Consider the following 15,664-nt stretch of genomic DNA (forward strand, 5'->3'; position numbering starts at 1 on the left):
GAGACGTGGCCCAAAACGCATTCCCGACGTGCTCGGACCTCGAAATCTGAGACCCGACGCTAGACCTATATACAGAGCTCGGACCAGGGTCTGAGATCACGAGGCGCTGGGTAGAAGCAGGGCCTGCCCTGCGTTCGCGGTCTACAGCCGTCAACATGCACACACACGGCATCCCTCCGAATTGCATCCACAATTTTCTGCTTGTGTTGGTCTCACAGAGACTCGAAGATGCGGTATGCTTCGACTAATGGAAATCTGATAGTCAGACAGGGGCAGATACTTCATCTGTGCATGCTTCTCCGGCCGGGGTCATTGCTGATCTCGAAATGCTTATATCTTCTGGAACGATGCAACGTGAGATACCCAGTTTCCCTTTGATGAGTTGCCTTTCGGCCATATCATGGCACTGTGTAGCGGTGAATCCTCTCGTCGCTACCCTCATGTCGTAAATGTAGCATGGTACATTCGACATGCGCTTGGCCATGGTCGAGCCTCTATCCTGAGCTTCCATGTCCCGGGCGTGACCAAACATCGACGTCTGGCTGACAAGACCGAATTGGCGTATGAAGACGGCCTTGACTCCCGTAGACCTGGACCACTAATTCTCCAGTACTGACATCCGACAATCGAGTGACCAACAGATGACGGATCCTCATCCAGAAGGCGGGTCGATGATTCACCACTGAGAGATCACTGTGTATCGCAAAGCGTGCTGATGCCACGCAGGCCGCTTTGGAATGGGTATCATTTCAGCCACTATCCACTGTTCCATATGCAGCCTCGAAGCCATTGTGACGCGGCTTCACGTCACGCTTGCAAGCTCAATGCTGCTTCTGACTTCACACTCATACCGCGAGTATCACGTTCTCCAACTACTTCGCACGCTCAGCACACGCTCAACCACCTTTGCGCGGCCCAGTCGGTGTCGCTGCTTTACGTTCCCTCTCCTCTTTCTCCTTTAGCTTCCTCTTCTCGCCCTCGACAATTTTCTTGATTCTCGCCGTTTCGGCTTGCTTCTCAGCGCCGCCCTTGATGTCGTTGACTTCGTAGGGTGGGTGAACTATGGCGATGTCGTTGACTACGATCTGTTGGCTGTGCCATCGGACCTGCATGTTGCTGTGGATTGTTAGTGGGGGTCCACCATCGCGGTATCGACCAGTATATACTCACATCCTCTTCAAGGCATCAAACAGTGCCTGACCTTCCTTCGACACGCCCCTTCCTCTGTTTTCCTCTTGCTCCTTGAGCTGCGCAACGCGAGTTTCTTCGCGCTTTTGCAGCTGTCTTGGATCGATCGGTCCGATCGCTGACGCTGCGCTTGTGAAGCTGGCGTCTCCTGCTGCTCCTCCTGGTGCGAGATCAACGATCTGGAAGTTACGGATGGTCGATGACGGTATGATGTGGTAATCGCCAACTTGTGCTGCGCAATTGGCGGATGCTGCTCGCGTGTTGATGGCGACGATGTTCAATATCGGGTCGGCGGTATACAGCGTGCCCTCGTAGGTTTGTGAATGGGGAGCGGTAGTGATCTTGACTCTGGTGTTCTGTCTTAGTATGCTGCCCTCACTCTACATGCTGTCGCCTGGACGACATGCGCAACCACTCACCTCGCTCCGATGACCTTCCCCAGCGACTCGAACGGATCCTGGAGAGGCTGCATCGCTGGGCTGCCTCCAGACTTTGGTGTCGCAACCTTTCCCGCAACGCTATTGCGTTTGGTGTCTGCCATCATACTGTCTCCTCGCTTCTACTCTCTGGAAGCAACGACCAGTCGATCTCACTGCCGTCGCCTCTGGTCGTGCCTTCCTAAGGCCTTCAACAGCGCAGTGCCGTTCCCTTAAAGCGGAGCTACCACATATGGTCCTCCCTCACGACCCCTCGTCAACGCGCCGCTCCTGGCCAAAGGAGCGTCAAAGTACGTGTATTGAACGAGAGTGGAGAACGCAAAGCACAGCGCAGTAACGAATCAGCGCTGTATGACCCGTGCAAGTGGTATGTTGTGCATCAAGTCGGGCCAAGATTCACTTCAAGCTCGCAAGTGTCGCGCTGGAAAGCACGAGCCAGCCGTTCGGCGCGAAGCGGAAAGCTTGTGAACCAGCTTAGCGGGCAAATCGGAAACATGGCCGAAGATATATATATATATTCGATGGCGACGGCAATTTTGAACGTGGAAATATAGCTGCTGGGGTTCGATGTGCTTGAACACGAATGTGTCAGCCGGAAGTAGTTGACTTACCTGCCTGAGGCATAACAAGTTTAGTCATCTAGTGTTGAGGTAGTATGCCAGGTAAACATATGGGACGATAATAATATGCTTTGTGATGGGGTGAACAATCTACAAAGCTTACGTGTGGCTTCAATGACCTATAAGATAATATGGTGGTGCATTTTGATTACTTAGGATGTCTTCGTGAGGAGATAGTCAGCCAGTTGGTCAACCCATGGCCTTTGTTCCAATATACCACAGTCCACATGCACAGGTCAGTGCCGACCACACGGGAAAGATCAACCCCAGTAACAAGACCGCGCGACGATGCGCTACAGGAGTGTAATTTGATCAAAGAATAGACCACACATCACAGTAGTCAGTCGCAAGTACCTGAGTGGTGGTGCTTCTAGGAGCTGCACCAAGACTTCTATAGAGACAACATCACCGATTGCACAAGAACAACGACCTCAGAACATAGCTATTTGGTCCATAAAGACTCTCTGCGATATACATAGTTTACTCGCATTCTCTCGCGTCCTGTCCAGTCTCTCCCGCACAGCCTTCAACTCCAACCTCTCAGCCCTCCCATCATCATCCACCTCAAACACCATGTGACCCAACGGCACGCTCGCATACGTGAAATCATCAACGTCAAGCCACGACGGACACTTCCCATAAAACTGCGCGGTAGGCGTTGGAGGCGCCAGTGCTTGATATACTCCAGTGAACCCGACATTCTTCCCCTTGTAAAGATGGTTCGGCACCAGCCTCATATCCACGCCGTTGCTAGCATCGAACTGCCCAAAGACAGTGGCCATGAAGTCTATATCGTTGACGATATACTCTGTCACCTTCAGCGCTGGCCACTCATCGACTTCGATCCTGACGGTTGTGTTGGAGGTGGATGAGGTGTAATGGCCTGCGAAGTTCCTCCTCGCCTGGTTCTTGGCGCACTCTTCCAGCACCGGCAGGAACATATTGGTGAGTACGTTTGACAACTTGTCCTTGACCTTGCCCGTCTCATTGACTGATGCGGTAAGCAGACTGAAACCAAAGTTGTAGCTAGGAATAAGGAACAAGACTGAAGTGTAATCACCCCAGTAACCCGCTTTCGTGAAGAGATCAACTGTATGACCACCGACTTTCTGTCGATAGATCTCCCAGCCACGGCCTACGCTTTGGTCCAGGCTTTCGAGATGCGAGGTCACGGAGAACCAGCGTCGTGTCGTGGCCTTGGGCACCAAGGTACTGTTCAAGATAGATTTGCCGATGGCCGCAAGGTCGTTCGTGGTCGAGAAGGCGCCAGCTGCTGCATTGATAGGCCCGAAGTCATTATTCCACTGAGATACTTGCTCGTCGCCATTTGGAATGACCGAGTTCTTCGTGATTTTACTGGGCTGCTTGAATGTCGTTTCTCTCAAGCCAAGAGGCTGCACCAAGCTCGAATTAAAGAGGTCATCCAGTGTAGCACCAGTCAGATTCTCCAGCGCAAGCCCTATAAGTGCATAGTCCTGATTGCTGTACAAAGGCGTATACCCGGAGGGGAAACTCGCCGCAAGAGTCTTGACTCCCTGAAGGTACTGCTTCGGGTCGCATTTCTGGTATACTTCTTTGGCCGTGAGGTAGCCGCACTTTGGATCATCGCTTGCCGAAATATTGATGCCGTTTGCAGGGTTGTTCACAGACGTTTTCGAGGTGAGCTTCGGCATGAGAGAGGTGACGTAGTCAGTCAAAGCAACGTCGTTCAACCCGTAGTCACGCGAAATGCCAGCAAGGTACATAGCCATGTCGTTGATCGTTATCTCGCTCCAGTCTGGGGTGATATAGTCTTGCTCTGTGTCATCGGAAGCCGCCAGCTGGGGTATGAAGTCTGTGATGGGGTCGTTCCAGCGTCTGTCGCCATCCTTGATGAGCCAGAGATAAAGCGTCAAGATTTTCGTTATGCTTGCGAGCCTGTAGATAGAGTCCGCATCGGCCTTGGTCGTGCCTTTGTGGCTGTTCGCGACGCCGGGATCAGTGTGATGGAACTCATAGACGAGACCATCATCGCTCGTGCTGAACATGCCCAGCGAGAACGTCGTGCCATTGTATGGACTTTCTGTTAAATTGGCCCTGATGGCGTCTTCAAGTTGTTTGATGGCGTCCAGAAATACATTCTCGCTCGCCAGCGCAGTCGGTGCCGGACACTGGTGCGCCTGTATTGGACATATTTGAAGGCTTTGGTCAGTGACTTTGGTGCTGACAAAAGGTAAGCAGACAATGCCCAGCGCCGTAAGCAGCAACATCATTGCAGCCACAACAAAATATGAACTCTTATCGATGTAGTCGATTGTTGGCAAGATAAGACGTCGCCAGGTGGCGCCATGCAGACATCATGAATTGGAGATGTGCATACATATGTCGTGAGTCGCTGGTAGTAAGATTAATGGTGAGGCAATGGGTACTGGATCTATCTGATCGATCTGATATTTGTCGGGTGTTTCTGCTTTCTGATCTGCCGTGGGTCCGCTGTCAAGGAACCGTGGCGTGCCTGGTAGGATAGCCTGGCTGATTTTCGTGGGCTGCCATACGAGGCGAGATAGGATGTGAGCAGTGGGTGCATCCGTCTCATAGATTCCATCTCAGGCTCCCAGCACGTCGAAATAGCAAGGTGCTGGAACGAGAAGGCAGTGAGACTGTGAGGGTTGCGCTCGGGTAGTCTCCATCGCACCTTATCTTCCAGCTTTATGTCGGCTACTACGCGGTACATTCTTCGATAGATGCTGCATCGTGACCTGTACTCTGTTGCTTGCGGACGTGGTGATGGCAAATATCGTAGGTTACTCCAAGCCCGTTGCGTCTGTAAGAGGGTGGAATTGCTTCGCGTAGCTGCGTGTTGTGCAACAACGGCTGGCAGGACTGGCACTTGATAGCCGTGTGACGACGTTCGCTGATCGGACGCGCTTTGCGGTCAGAGCATGAGTCTCAGCACAAGGTGAGGTTGGAAGAGCAAATGATGAAAAGAACCGACGCGTGAATGTGGATCACGACAGACGTCACTACATCCAATGCTCTGCCACCAACACCAATTTCAATGCTTCATGTATGTACAGACCTGTGCTTCCCATATCATCAATGTCATCAAGGAACCTCCCGGCGCCGTGCAAGTCAGCAACTGACACCACCAATGCCACCATTCATCTGCATGTCGAGATCGTGTAAGAAGCCGAAATTGGGGTCCGTCGCGGTGCCCAAGTATGACCACTCTGCATACGTCTGCGGGATGGGACCATACGCATAGTCTTGCCAGGCCTCGCTTGGCTCGTTCTTGTCGCGATCCTCGTCGGCTACGCCCTTGAGGACAATGTCGTGCACGGACTCGGGACAGATCAGGATGGCAGGATCTAAGCCGGCCATCTCCCAGGCTCTATTGTTGTGTTAGCCAGCACAGCAGCATCAACAGCGCGATCCGATACATACCTGTCTCTCGCTCTTCGCAAGAACCTCCAAGCCTGCGCGCCGCCGCTATGTAATGGTCTAGGATCTGGAGCACCGTCTTCCGATGAAGTGATGCCGCAGTCATCAGAGCCAATGCACTTATAGATGGCCAGGTCGACAAGCTTCCTCGTCTCCACTGCCTCCGGGTCGTGAGGGTGATCTTCCAGATCGGAGATGAGAGCCATGATACTATGCAACGGCTGGTGTTGACCCGGCCAGCACCAATGCCACGGCTGGAAGTCACGACGTTCAGCCAGTCGCAAGAAGCGGTGGACATACTCCCTGCAGTAGACAATCACACTGTGCCATCTAGTCAGTGTCAGCGAGGGGTAGGGATGTGAGGGATCTACGTACTTTGGTTCTTTCTTCCGAAGCGCGCCAAGGAGATCGTGCCGTCTCATGGGGCCATACATGACCGAGTATGGCTTCGCAGCCCAGAGCGCGAACAGCATCTTTGCGAACTGCGCCAGAGCTGCGTTGGACTCTGTATGGCGAATAGCATCGATGTCGCTGCCATCGTACGTCTGCGGGTTGGTGCTGTGCAGTTCTTCGATGGAACTGATCTGCTCTCTGCGGCAATCCATATCGGCGTTGATGTCGTGGGTAATCTCGAGGATGCAGTCAAGGTCTCTTTCGGACAGTAAGCTGCTATGAAGTAAGTGCAGAATCTCGTTGCCCTTCTTGTAAAAAGCAAAGCGACCTCCAATGAAGATGCCCAGAATGGACTTGTTCGCATTGCCATGCGCCTCAAAGTCATCTCGGATGGAGGCTGCGCTAAGCTCACTGACCGGCTGGACGTTGTATAGTCTGCAGTCTAGTATCGGAGGCAAGCCTGATGCAAACGCGACCTGGGCATCGATGGACACGATCGACCACCATACCTGCCGCCGAACGTGAACGTCGACTGGCGAGAAGTGTCCGAAAGTGGTGGGCTCCTTGTGCAGCCCTAGCATCTGAGCAACCCTGGCAGCCACTCCAATGAAAGAGCAGCAGGTAAGAGGTTGTTCCTCGCGCAGCCAAGTGGAATCGACGATGATGAAAGCCGACAAGGACTGTAACGAAGGCGACTGTGGAAACTCCGACAGACGAATCGCCCTAACCGCACGCCTATACAGCCTCGACACCAATGTCTCCCGACTCAGGTCTCCGAACACAGTCGATAAGCGATACCTCGGACAGACGACCGATCCAGCAAAAAGCACCGCCGCCATCAGCGCCAGGAAGTGCACGCTCAGCACATAATTTGGATCCCTCGTATCAAGCCTACACACCACCACATCAGCATCCATCCATACCGCTAGCGACCTCGCAACAGCAACAATACATACCAATGCTGAAACTTCCTGACCTGCACCAAAAAGCTCGGCCCGTGAAACAGACTCCTCTTCGCATGGAAACCTCCCATATAACTCCAAATCAACACCTCGCTCTGCTCCTTCGTCGGCAAGCCCGCCAGGATCTCCTCAATCGACGGCGCTTGCGGGGCAAGCAGAGTATTGTCCTGCGGCGTCCATGCTGGAATGTTGGGAAAGAGGTCGCCGTACAATTCTCGTTCGCGCTCGGGGGTCTCGGCGGGGGAGGTCTCGTAGGAGGCAGTGGTGGAGGGGTAGCGGGGGGAGGTGAGGGGTGGGGACGTTGGGAATGTTTGGCCTATGGGACCGCGGAGGGTTTCGCGGGTGTAGCCTCGTTGGTCGCGGAGGAGGTCGTTGATGGCGGCGACCTATAGGGGTGGGGGTGGTCAGTGGTGAGGACGAATGGGGGTCAGAATGGATGTTGGTGATGTTACCTCTTGACTGATAAGGGCAAAGTGCGCGCTGGAGATGTAATGACCCTTGGTGTGAGGTCCGACGTAAAGATGTCCAGTATCTCGACTTGGCGTGGTGCTATCTCTGGCCGAAGGCGGTTCGATGGTAGGCACAGTCTTGACACCATTGTCATGTGGTTCGCCTGCACAGCGATGATGAGCTCAATTGCGATTCGTCTCGACCCCAACTGGATCATCAGTGCAGTACACTTACTAGTCGGCGTGGTCTGAGAAAGTTGTGTTTCAGCAGCCTGACGGGTAAGATCATACAACCGACTGGCTCGACTCGCCAGGGAAGGCGTTTCATCTGTTTACCGAGTGGCGACATCAGCTGAAAAGTGCATAGGCCACCAGGTAGGTATTCGCCACTGCGGCATATGGTAGCATACCTATCACGGTGATCGAAGCCGGCGGCGAGCGCACTGCCGCATAAGAGCACTCCATGCTCGCTCGGGCGCATCTTCCACATATCGGTCTCGCCTACATCGCTCCAGAATCAGCTTTATTCGTCCTGGTTCCTATCGCTCAAGCGGCGACATTTTTCCATATTCACCTTGTCGCAACCCACTTTCCTCCTTCCGCAAGGCACACACGACCTCGGCGCGCGAGGTCGTGAAGACTTGGAGACTTTCGGAGACGACATGAAAGGTAGCTAGCAGCACTACTGCGTAGTGACACTACGAGAGGCGGCCTTGCGATCCAGCACCATAGGGTTACGCAACACGCAAAAAGAAGCGTCTTCACGTGTCTTCTAGAAGACACCTAGAAGAAAGGGAAAAAGCGAACTCTGAGCGTGCAGTACGTCGCCTTGACCGCCAGCCGTGTACAGGAGATACGGCCCGCAAAGTATGTACAAGAGGCAAGTGACACAATGGGGTGAGAGTCTTTCGAATCTCGCAATCCGGCAGGCGCAAGGTAAGGCAGCGAGAGCACAGCACAGAAGCTTTGAACTTGCAGCCAGGGTATCTCACTTTCCAAGGGTATATCCATGTCAACTTTGCACTCCAGAGTCTGTCGCCGCCACGATGTCTCCACGCTGCTCGATCGACTCTAAATCCAAACCCATACTCCTCCCATCGTGCGGAGCTGCAGCGAGATAACCAACTCCTGAACCCCCACCCCCACCACCACCACCTCCCCCGTTCTCGACCCCGTTCCAACTCCAATGCCGTGCTGCTCGGTCGTGGTCAAAATTACTATCGTCTGGGGTAAACATTTGTGGCGGACTTTGCTGGTGGCTTGCAGCTCTGCTCAGGTCGAGCGACGATGCACCTGGACTCATCCGACTGCTGTGAGGTGGCCATGACATTGGTGCCATAAGGCCAGACTGTAAGCCAAGATTAGGCGATGGTGCATGTGATGTCGCAGGGTGAGATGGCATTGTGTGTGACTGGCTGACAAGTATGTGTGGTGCAGGAGGTGCACATTCGTAGGGACTGTATTGCATGGATGCAAAGCTCCTCGGTAGTTGCATCAGGATCCTAGAGCCATTCATAGATTCCTGCCCCGGTGCTGCGTGGAAGAACAGTCCTGGATGAGTTGGCGATCTTGGACCTGGGTCGAAATGATGCTGCATCCGATTTCGACATGCGGTTTCATAGTCTGGTGGTATTTGTTCGGCGGCTGCCATGATGCGACCGTTGGATCGTCTGTTCATACTGATGGGATGTTCGACATGCACAGCATGCTGATGCTCGAGCCGCAGACCTCTCAGCGCGGTGAGCAGGTCTTGTGCCTGGAGCTTTTCGGGCAATGGCGGTACAGTCTTGATGTGCGACTCTTTCAACAGGCGGTACATCGTTAACAGGCCCGACGACAGCTGTTCCTGTTGTTCTTCGAGGTATTCCACGTATTCGCGTGGATATGGTACGGTGTAGTGCCAGTCGCTGTGAAGAGCTCAGCATGATGATTCAAAGGTCCAGCAGGCTGAAAGTACTGACCTGAAGTAGCAGGCACTGTGACTGTCTTTGCAGCGTTGGCAAGGATTGCCGCCATCACAGGTCCTTTTCTTTGCTCGACATCTGACACAGGCCTTTTCGGCTCGACCTTTCAGTGTTCTTCGTACTTTGTCGAGCTGGCCTTCTTGGTCTAGAGAATCCCGCTTCATGCTATGGAAGTGTAGGGAACGTCAATATGCATTCAGCAGTGGGCGGTATCTTCTTGTAGCAAGTGATCAACGGTGGTGACACAAAGTTCACAGAGTATCTGATGGTTTCAACCAAGTCCTGACACTTCATCATAGCTGGTGGCCGCATGGCGCTTATTTGAGAGACACCCCATCAACGTGGTGCCGCAATTACAGTAGACCATCAGCGCTGGGCAGTGAGTATTTGATGTCGACTCGTCGGGCCCGAGGGTGGTCTCGTTCGTCTCGTCCGATGAGCCAATCTATGGTTCACGATCTATAGGAATGTCGGACTGCCCTCGAGATCAAGGTTTCTTCGGCCTTGGATCCGGGGCAGCAGATCCTGGTCTTGGAACTCTTCGCGAGCCTTGGAAGTTGCGTATCTGGTGACGTTCGCGAGCTAGAAGCCTCGTGGAAGGTCGCTATCCCAGGCATGCCGGGTTCTGCACGCACATCCACGTGTTGCCCTGCGTTATACCGTGGTAAAGCGGATGGAATTGCCAGTCACTGCGGCCGTGACGATGGTGGAACGAGAAGTACCCGGATGTTGCAAGACAAGAATTGGCGAAACCGGCCCTTCATGACCGGGCCCGGATATTGCTCTCTCTCAAAGTCCTTTCGGGCTGATAAAAGGTTCGTTGTGCATTCATTGCGAAGTCATCCAGACTTGCAAAGCATCCGGTGTGGACCGTGTGGTCGGCCGAGATTCCGATGAGCGTCTCCGGATCGCGAGCCAGGATGTTCACCACCCGAGCAGGCTCGCAGTTGCGGTCACTTGCCCGGCAAGTCGCCGATAAAACATACACTCGACTTTCTGCCTCCGGTTCAAGCACAATGGTTGTGACAGCACGTGCATCGAACGTCAGGCGGATGTAGTATGGCAGCCGTGCCACACCCGGGGTATGCAGCCTTTGGAGAGCGGATCATCAGTTAGTGAACACAGCTAAGCGTTGCCCAACGATCCTGCTCGGGGCCGAAATTTTCAGGTGGATGTTCGGGCTGTAGATCGTCGTTGACGAATCTGGGAGCGGTTTCCGAGTTACTGACCGCCCAGGACCCCAGTCGTCTTAGGGCCATCACTATGTTGTGACATTATCCGGAACGTGATCTTTCTGTGCACAGGGAACGATATCGATAAAGTGTCTGCATGCCGAGTGACCATGAATATCACGATTAGTGATCGTCAGAGCCTGGCAAAAGCCCTTCTCGGTGCTGTGTCGTCGCGCCTAGTGCGATCATTTTGTTAAAGTACCACAGTACTCGAGTCTGAATTGGATGAGGCTCCGAGCTTCGGACTTGATGCGGTAGCCAAGGCACCGCCCGCTTTGCAGTGCTTGCTTGCTTGTCCCTCTGGCCGAGATAGAGTGTGCAAGGTACATGAAAGGGTCCGCCTCGACTTGCTCTGGCCGGAAGTTCCAGAAGTTCCGCACATGTGCCACAGCCCTGCCACGAAGTACCATGGCCACATCAAGATGTACTGACGTACCGCGCAAGATACCTTGTACGGTCGCAGTGACCAACGCAGGCCACTTGGCACGTCTCATTAACGCAGCCCGGCCTGGACACTGAACAGATTGCTTCGTACACGGTCCAATGATTGTACCGGTGTTCTCGAACAAATTTGGTGGTGGCAGGATGCGTCGAAAGTTTTCGGTGTACATCGTGAGGACTGGACAGGCCTATCCGAGGACTTCGTAACTGCGTCCTCTCCTACAGAGAGGGTACTAGCCACTTACAAATCGACTGCTAAGTGACCAGCTACGTCCAAATCCCCTTCGCAGCGATAACTGCGCGTACTGTATAGTCCGTTGATGTGAAGCTTGTGTCCTATCTCGACGCTAAGGGGCTTGAAGAACATTAAAGGCTGCGAGCTGTTTGCACTGGAATAACACAACACAGCCTTGCCCTATAGACTTGAATTTTTGGCCAGATTCTTCGCAGCTACGTAGCGAGTCTTTGCATACTACTTTAACCTTCGTTGCCGTTAACCATAGATCACGATTTGGAAGTGGCTGCCCCTCTCTCCTGGGGGAGAGGTGTAGATATTTCGAAACCTCGGATAGGAATGAGAAGGTTCGATGACAGATCAGGCGTGGTCTGACTGCTGACGTTCGCAATGTGTTCCATAGAGTTTCAGTCGTAGTCGTGCCTTCTGCGCATGAATGGCTCGCTGCACCTTGCATGCTCATCGTCGTGGCCTAAGGTACCACTGTCGATCGCGAGCCAGCAGAGAAGCTGTGAGAAACGCCGCGGACATCGTGATCAGAGTGGCGTTCCCCTGATGGCGCTCGTGCATCGCGTGGAAGGAGTTCGGTTCGTGTTTGCGTGCCGGCGTAGTGAAGTAGTTGCAACGCGATCCGGGAAGTGGTCGACGCGGCGATCACTCCCTCGTGAGGTCGCAAAAGAGGTGACCAGAGGCGGTGCTCTCGCAACGACGCTGGCCAATCTGAGTCCTGTTATATTTAACATGTATCGCAAGGAAGGATTTCGGATCATGTTCGCGCAACGTCAGTCTGATGATAAGACCGCACTGCTTTCCGATAAGTGCCTATCGCCAAGATCGATACCTTGTGAGGTCTCAAAGAGTTGTCCATAAAATTTCCTCTTTCTCTGCTCTTGTAGGTTGGAGCTGCAGCTCGCTATTGTGCTCCGATGAGGATCGAGTGCCAAGGCCGGCGCGTAAGTATGTGATGCAAGTCCCATGGTGCCAGAAATAGAGCGCTAACTGCGAGACAGATAGCAGGAACCCATATTCTACACGATTCGTCGTTCCAGGTGCTAAGACGCACGAAGTTCGAGGCTTCGGTCTTTCTGAGACGCTCGCAACGGCACGCAATCTGGTATTGAGGACGACACAGTGCGGTTCTCGAAACTCGTCATCTCGCTGCTCTAGAACTCTGATGTTGGAAGAAAGGCTCTGGTCTCTGAAGTCGACTATGGTCATTATCGAGGCGTTGAAAGGTCGCGTTCCGTTGCAGAGGCCGGCGATACTGGATTCGAGCCATACAAGACTCCAGGGCTAACGCCCGGTTTGCGGAAAAGTCTTTGTTGGAGCAGACTCCGCATACTTATCGTCGTCGCCACTGTCGGGCCCGATGCGGAAGTCATGGAGCAGAAGGTGGCCATATTCGTTGGTCCTGGTGTCGAATGTTGTTCGGTCCGTGACAGATCGTCGATCTGCCTCTTATAGAGTTCGGTCTTACACCGGGACCGCATGTAGACATGGCCAGAATAGTTCTATTATGACAAGCAGCTCAGCAGATGAGGCGCGCGCCGCCGATGGCCCTACGGCATGGCTTCAAGCGGGCAACTTGAGCCTTGATAGATCTTGCGCAATATCGTTGTCGCCACGAGATGTTGAGGCTCAGAGTGTGAAGATTGAGATCCTGGCAGGGACATCCTTGTGTCGGCTCGGTCCTGGTGGTGAAGTCCAGCCTCGTGGAACTGGTTCAATGAGTTCAGGCACTATGATGTGGTCAAAGTCAGTAGTAGCGTCATACATTACAGGAAGGCTAGCATGATGAGAGTATGTAAGCGACTGTGTCCAGTAGTTCATCTTGACGGAGCAGGTGTTTTGTGTTTTGGCTTCGTGAACGTGTGCCGAAGGCTGTGTTGAACGGCCTTCGGCTCGGTGCCGCCTCAAATCGGGAGAGCGAGTTCCTCGAGGACGTCGACACGATGTTCGTGATCATGCAAGACCAGCGAATACCGGCTCTGTTACGCCCGACGAGTTCTCATCTGGATATCTTCGCATCAATGTCAGGGCAGCTGTCGTTGTATGGCACCAATTGGTAAGTTAGGTGGCAAGGCTCGGTCGTCCAGGCATTCTGTTATTGGGATTCAGCTTGATATGGAGACTGGAAATGGTCGAGTGGCAACGAATGGCACTTTTGGAAGATGTTTGGTTTTGGTGGTGTTGATGTTTCTCCGGAAAGTCGTTTCTATGAGTGGCAGGGGTTATGCTAGTGCGCACGGAGGCAGAGCTCGAGCCATTGGAATTTGGTGGGGGTTGGAGTCACCGAGATAAGGTATGACTGCACTGCGAGTTTCATAACTTTTGTTCCTGCAATTCCCATCCCCAAACAACAAGCAGACAGTGGACTGAGAACACAGTACACACACACAGACTACCACAGAAGAGCGCCGCAATCATGGCGGACGCAGACAGGAAGACCATCTACATTGACGAGGAAGTGGGACAAGACACAGCAGAAGTAGACGGCTCACAGGCCAAGCCATACCAGTCACTGTCGTATGCCTACCTACAACATGGCGCAGTCGAGTACCAGGTGAAGAAGAAGGAAGGCGACGAGGAGCCCCAGTACAAGCCAGCTGCCAAAGCGGCCCTCAAGAAAGCTGTCAACTATGCCGACCAGCAGAAGAAGAAGGCTGCCAAGGAGCAGGAGATCGCCATTCGCGAGAAGAAAGAGCAAGAAGACCGACAGCGAGTCTTTGAAGAGGCAAAGAAGATCAAGATTGAGGAAGACAAGAGTCTGCCCAAGGCAGTCAAGATCCACCTTGGTGAGAAGCGACCTGAGGTGGTCAAGCTGGGCAGTGGGGAGCGGTCCAAGGGCGCCGACTACAGCAGTCCCAACCGAGGCACACGGGTACGGGTCATGGGCAGAGTGCATCGTGAGCGGAAGCAGAAGGAGGTGCTCTTCGTAACACTGCGAGACGGACACGGCTACATGCAATGCGTCGTCACCGGACAACTCGCAAAGACCTACGATGCCCTCACCTTGACCCGCGAGACGAGCATGATGATCACTGGTGAGATGTGGGAAGTGCCCCCAGGTGCTCGTGCTCCTGACAACCGCGAACTCCAGGCCGACTACTTTGAGATCATCGGCAAGGCGCCAGGAGGCGAAGATGCCATCACCAACGTGGTCCAAGCCAAGGGTGACGCCCAAACTCTCCTCGACCGCCGCCACCTCGTCCTTCGTGGTGAGACCTCCGCCGCTGTCATGTTCGTCCGCGACGCTGTTGAGCACGCCTTCAACGTCAAATACCACGAACTCGGCTACGTCAAAGTCTCACCGCCAGCCCTCGTCCAGACCCAAGTCGAAGGCGGCAGCACCCTCTTCGAATTCAACTACTACAACGAAAAAGCATACCTAACCCAATCCTCTCAACTCTACCTCGAAACCGCCATCCCCTTCGCCGGCAACGTCTACTGCATCGAAAAATCCTTCCGCGCCGAGAAATCCCTCACCCGCCGACATCTGTCTGAATATACCCATGTCGAAGCCGAGCTCGACTTCATCACCTTCGACGACCTCCTCGACCATCTCGAAGAAATGATCTGCGGTGTCCTCGAACTCGTCCTCTCCAACCCCCGCATCGCAGCCTACCTCCAGGACCTCAACCCAGACTTCCAAATGCCCGAACGTCCCTTCAAGCGCATGCGCTACTCCGACGCAGTTCAATGGCTCATCGAACACGAAATCCCCAACGAGGAGGGAGAACCCCACAAATTCGGCGACGACATTGCAGAAGCAGCCGAACGCCGCATGACAGATATCATCAACCGACCCATCTTCCTCACCCACTTCCCCGCCGAGATCAAAGCCTTCTACATGCAAAAGGATCCCGAAGACAAACGCGTGACAGAATCCGTTGACTGCCTGATGCCGGGGGTGGGCGAGATTGTCGGTGGCAGTATGAGGATGTGGGATTACGATGAGCTCATGGCGGCGTACAAGCACGAGGGAATCTCACCGGATGCGTACTACTGGTACACGGACCAGAGGAGGTATGGAACGAGTCCTCATGGTGGATATGGACTTGGTCTTGAGCGATTCTTGGCGTGGCTGTGTAAGCAACATACTGTCAGGGATACGTGCTTGTACCCGCGGTACATGGGACGTTGCAAGCCGTAGACACGCACTGTTGCGGACGTGCTGTGATGGTGGCAGCATACGAAGGACTACGCGCGATGACAGCACGAAGCGGCAGGGAGTGTAGCTGGCTGTGTGTGTCGATGCAAGCTCAGTTTTGAGTCCGAGTTGCAGTATGATACAAAGACGATGGAACCCTTGAGCTATAGACA

The 15,664-nt window shown here is 53.7% G+C and overlaps 5 protein-coding genes across 5 annotated transcripts; 1 reads left to right on the forward strand and 4 right to left on the reverse strand.

Annotated features, from left to right (window-relative positions):
- Positions 1-896: 896 nt before the first annotated feature.
- Positions 897-1,732, reverse strand: CLAFUR5_09144 (uncharacterized protein; the record flags this gene model as incomplete). The annotated part of the gene is made up of 3 exons (XM_047908292.1): positions 897-1,116; positions 1,171-1,536; positions 1,608-1,732. 3 exons carry the CDS (start codon positions 1,730-1,732, stop codon positions 897-899), a joined length of 711 nt encoding a protein of 236 aa, XP_047766692.1.
- Positions 1,733-2,676: 944 nt separating this feature from the next.
- CLAFUR5_09145 (Beta-lactamase-like protein sdnR) lies at positions 2,677-4,497 on the reverse strand (the record flags this gene model as incomplete). The annotated part of the gene is made up of 1 exon (XM_047908293.1): positions 2,677-4,497. One exon carries the CDS (start codon positions 4,495-4,497, stop codon positions 2,677-2,679), a length of 1,821 nt encoding a protein of 606 aa, XP_047766693.1.
- Positions 4,498-5,356: 859 nt separating this feature from the next.
- CLAFUR5_09146 (Transcription factor yanR) lies at positions 5,357-8,133 on the reverse strand (the record flags this gene model as incomplete). The annotated part of the gene is made up of 8 exons (XM_047908294.1): positions 5,357-5,615; positions 5,669-5,986; positions 6,041-6,949; positions 7,015-7,406; positions 7,473-7,633; positions 7,705-7,797; positions 7,880-7,970; positions 8,044-8,133. The coding sequence occupies 8 exons, from the start codon at positions 8,131-8,133 to the stop codon at positions 5,357-5,359; spliced, it is 2,313 nt and encodes a 770-aa protein (XP_047766694.1).
- Positions 8,134-8,481: 348 nt separating this feature from the next.
- CLAFUR5_09147 (uncharacterized protein) lies at positions 8,482-9,597 on the reverse strand (the record flags this gene model as incomplete). The annotated part of the gene is made up of 2 exons (XM_047908295.1): positions 8,482-9,376; positions 9,431-9,597. The coding sequence occupies 2 exons, from the start codon at positions 9,595-9,597 to the stop codon at positions 8,482-8,484; spliced, it is 1,062 nt and encodes a 353-aa protein (XP_047766696.1).
- A 4,169-nt stretch (positions 9,598-13,766) lies between these two features.
- CLAFUR5_09148 (Asparagine--tRNA ligase, cytoplasmic) lies at positions 13,767-15,494 on the forward strand (the record flags this gene model as incomplete). The annotated part of the gene is made up of 1 exon (XM_047908296.1): positions 13,767-15,494. The coding sequence occupies one exon, from the start codon at positions 13,767-13,769 to the stop codon at positions 15,492-15,494; it is 1,728 nt and encodes a 575-aa protein (XP_047766690.1).
- Positions 15,495-15,664: the final 170 nt, after the last annotated feature.

Source organism: Fulvia fulva, chromosome 9 (genome assembly GCF_020509005.1).
Source record: "Fulvia fulva chromosome 9, complete sequence".
NCBI lineage: Eukaryota > Fungi > Ascomycota > Dothideomycetes > Mycosphaerellales > Mycosphaerellaceae > Fulvia > Fulvia fulva.